Source organism: Porites lutea, chromosome 2 (genome assembly GCF_958299795.1).
Source record: "Porites lutea chromosome 2, jaPorLute2.1, whole genome shotgun sequence".
NCBI lineage: Eukaryota > Metazoa > Cnidaria > Anthozoa > Scleractinia > Poritidae > Porites > Porites lutea.
The window spans coordinates 8,496,758-8,501,013 of NC_133202.1; the positions used below are offsets into that span (position 1 = coordinate 8,496,758).

At 42.0% G+C, this 4,256-nt stretch overlaps 1 protein-coding gene across 1 annotated transcript; it reads left to right on the top strand.

The window, feature by feature from the left end:
• The first annotated feature begins 899 nt into the window (after positions 1 to 899).
• LOC140925566 (extracellular calcium-sensing receptor-like) lies at positions 900 to 3,734 on the top strand. The gene has a single exon (XM_073375498.1). It carries the CDS (start codon positions 900 to 902, stop codon positions 3,549 to 3,551), a length of 2,652 nt encoding a protein of 883 aa, XP_073231599.1. The 3' UTR covers positions 3,552 to 3,734.
• The last annotated feature ends 522 nt before the right edge of the window (positions 3,735 to 4,256 follow it).

The following is a 4,256-nucleotide window of genomic DNA, read 5'->3' on the forward strand; positions in this document are numbered from 1 at the left end:
CACCTCAAAATGCTCCAAAACGTTGCCGCCTTGGTTGCATTCAAAACAGGCCTAGCGCTCCGCCGTGAAGAAATTAAAGAAGGTTGAATGCCTCGAAGAACAATTTCATAATGAAAAGCTTTCATTTGCCTAGAAAAAGAAAACCGAGATTTCTTTTGAACTTTCTCAATAACCTGTACAATGAATAAAAATCTCACGCCGTCGAGTCTATCCAAAATTCGCCTGTTAGCTGATAACAAATAAGCTTAAGCTTACTAACGCCTCTCCACCAAAGAACTGACGACAAAAATAAATTGGCCGCAAGACCACATTCAGCCGTAAAAACTGCAAAGAAGGTACTGTAAAGTCGAACTGGGTATTCAAATCGCAAGAGTGCAAATAAATCACGTCTGTATCTTCCCCAAAGACGGGAGCTTGATCGAGTCGTTTACTCAATGCATCCATCTTTAAAGTGATGACGTCACAACCAATTCGATAATATATCACGGCGAAATGCATCGTAGGAAGACTGCATCATCCTCCTTTTGCCTTACCGTTGACATAAATGTAACAGTGCCCACAAAGAAAGTAAGTAACTCATTTGCACATGGCAACCAATACTATAAAGACCTCTATAAATCGCAGATACCCTTTGAATAACTCCGAGTTAAAAGATTAAAAAGGTTACTTTGACTGCTAAAAATATGTGAAGGTTTTTTGGTATACGCCAGATTTACAATAATTTGGGGAAACGATATCGGGAACTTTTAAGCAAGTTACAAAAACAAGTTTGCGCAATAAATATTTGACTCTTGTTGAGAAAGCCGTTCTTCTTTCTGAACGCATCTTTTTCTTGAAACTGTTCGCAAGGTTAAATCTATATTCCTTTAATTTGTTTTAGTGCAAACCACACAAGGCCGATGAAGTGGAGGAAAAACATAATTCTTTCAGGCATCTTAAGACCGCCTCTCTTTATACTGCTATTTCTTCCACAAACATCCTCAAACGACGGATATAGAATTAATAAAGATGGCGACGTTATAGTTGGTGGTCTTCTCAACATCCACTATTCTGGCACTGATGATCAATGTACTGAGCTTTTTACCATAGGGCTGGGATACGCAGAGGCTACGATCTTCGCTATTGAGAAAATTAACAAGAACTCCACCATTTTACCGAACGTGACAATCGGCTACGATTTAAGAGACTACTGTTGGAGCAAAGCTCGAGCCATGAAAATAGCCTATGACTTCATGTGTGATGGCGATCCAGTACATATGACTAACCAAAACATCAGTACCTCCCCCACAAGGTATTTCAAGGAACCCAAAACCAAGACCATCTCAGCGTTAGTTGGCCCTACCGAGTCCGGCAGCGCAGTGCTAGTAGGAAGTCTTCTTCAGGTTTCTGACATTCCCGCCATCAGCCCCAGTGTAACAAGCGATGAGTTGAGTTCACAAATGTACAAAGACTTTTTCAGAACAGTTCCACCAGACAACTGGCAGGCAAAGGTCATGGCAGACATCATAGAGCTCTTTAACTGGACATACGTGGCGGCTGTCGGGTTGGATGATTCTTATGGACAGAACGGTATTTCGGCCCTGGAAAAAGAATCATACAACCGTAAGACATTTTGCATTGCTTTTTCTGAGCATATTCCACGGCTAGGCTATTGGAATAAAACCAAGCAAACAGTTCTCAAGATTAAAAGGTCTAAAGTCGCAGTAATTATACTTTGGCTTTCTGGTAATCACGGAAGAGCATTTTTTGCAGAAGCAACTGCGCAAAATGTAGAAAAGACTTGGATACTTTGCGACGCACTGACAGCGCCGGGAACTTTTCTTGACACTGACCTCACAATACTAAACGGCTCCTTGGGAATAAAGCCGCATGAATATTCCGTTCTGGAATTTGAAGATCACCTCAAGACGATCACCCCTGCAAAAAGCATTGAAAGAGGCGCACACTGGTGGGAAGAGTTCTGGAGATCACATTTCAACTGTTCAGCCACAAACTCCAATGAACAGTCTGGGGTCTCACTTTGCGAAACAAATCTGACGTTACACCATGCGCTACAAAAGATACGCGGCTCCTTCGTTTCTTACATAATTGACGCTGTTTATGCTATTGCACACGCCCTAGATAACATTTACCGCTGTCCTCTTAATATACATGGCGCTGGTAAAAGAGGAAAGTGTCCTCCAGTCAAGCCGACTGTCAAGGGACGTGATCTGGAAAAATACCTCAGAAATATCAGTTTTGACGGTTTGACTGGCAAGGTGCGATTTGACAAATTTGGAGATCCTTTAACAGCTTCATACGACATCATAAACATTCAGCTTGACTCAACCATAGACGCAGCCGGCAACAATGTTCTGGTTGGTTCTTGGAACAAAAACAACACGCCCAAACTCAAAGTAGATTTGTCCAGGCTACGATGGAGAACTCCCTTCACCCCGTTATCCTTCTGTTCATCAGAATGTTTACCTGGTACCAGAAGGGAGAAAACCGAGCCATGTTGCTGGGATTGTATTAAGTGTCCACTGGGAACTGTCAGTACCAAAGTCGGATCTATTAGCTGCACTAAGTGTGACCCAGAGACAAAGTCAAACGAGGGGCGCAGTAGGTGTGAAAAGCTACCATTCATCAACATCACGCGTTTAAATGTCTATGGAATCACCATAACAGTGGTGGCTTCCCTCGGTTTCATTGTCATATTTTTCGTAGGAGGCACCTACATCAAGTTTTTCAACACCCCAGTCGTTAAGGCCTCTAACAGAGAGATCTCTTTTCTGTTGCTATTTGGTATCTCAGTTCTCTTTATTTTAGCCGTCCTCGAACTTTCTGAGCCCAGCCATTCACTTTGCACTGCAACATTTTTCTGGCGCTATTTTGGTCTCAATCTTTGTATCACAGTGCTCTTTTTGAAAACTATGCGAATAGCAAGCGTTTTTGAGGTCGATAAAGTGGCGCAGTTGTTTACACCGTGTTACAAAACCCTAACAAGGCAGGGTATCTTTCTTTCAGGTATGAATTTAGCTTTCCTTTGCTTATTGGCCCTGTGGATCTTTCTTGACCCCCCGAGGCGTAATAAAGTCATCCGCGTAGATGAGTACATCTTTCTTGTGTGCAAACCATTTAACACCAACGTCGGCCTTGCACTGTTCATCGCAGTCTGTGCTTACACGCTCATTGTGGCTTTCCTGTGTACGTATTACGCTTTCAAAGCAAGAGGAATTCCCGAAAACTTTAACGAGACAAAATACATAGGATTCTCTATGTACATGCTACTGTTGTCATCGCTGGTATATTACCCTGTGCTGTTTGCTTTTGAGAGCTGGTACGTGACAATTGTATCTTGTACTACGACTTTAGTAACTTCGTTTGGTATGTTGGGATGCATGTTCGGTCCTAGAATCTACATTCTCTTTTTCCAATCCCAGCAAAACACCATCGAAAGCGTCAGGTCGCAGGTGATGAATTTCTCCTTTAGTAATGTAACGGCAACCAGAGTTTTGCCTGGACAAATTAATGAAGGAGTACCTAACGCTGCACTGAATACCGAAAAATAAAAACGCTGGATTGCAGTTCGCCCACCAGCCATTCTTGTGACTAACATGGAAAAATACTTTAAACTTCTCAATCTGTACCTGCCTTAGTCATTAAATACACTAGACTTCTTTACCTTGTATGTTTTGTCTTCCTGTACTCGAAAATGACAGCGTACAGAAAGTCACATAGCTGTGAGACGACGTTTCGTGGACTGATAGAGAACTGGAAATAGGCTGTCGACTCAAAATAACCCGTTTATGTTCTATCTACTGATATGAGTATTAGGCCTTCGACTGTTTGAGTCACTCTCTGAAAATAAAGAAGTTGGAGGCTTATGGCTTTGGAAGTGGATCTCTCGATTTGATGGGATCTGTTTTCGAAAACAGACGAAACTGGGTAAAAATGGGTGAAATTACAAGCATTTGGAAAACTATGAAACGTGGAAGTCTGAAAGGATCGTCCTTTGGGCCCTTACTCTGGAACATGTTCCAGAATGATTTACCGTTGCATGTCGAGAATGGAAACATAACCATGTACGCGGATGACCATCAATTGCATGTGAAGGGAACAAATCACGAAATAGTTAGACAGCAACTGAAAACAAGCAGCAAGCAAGCTCTGATATGGTATTCAATTAACCTTTTATCAGCTAACCCAGAGAAATTTCAGCTCCTAAATATCAACCCAAGAAAAATTGATGGAGATACGAGTGATACAGTGCTAAG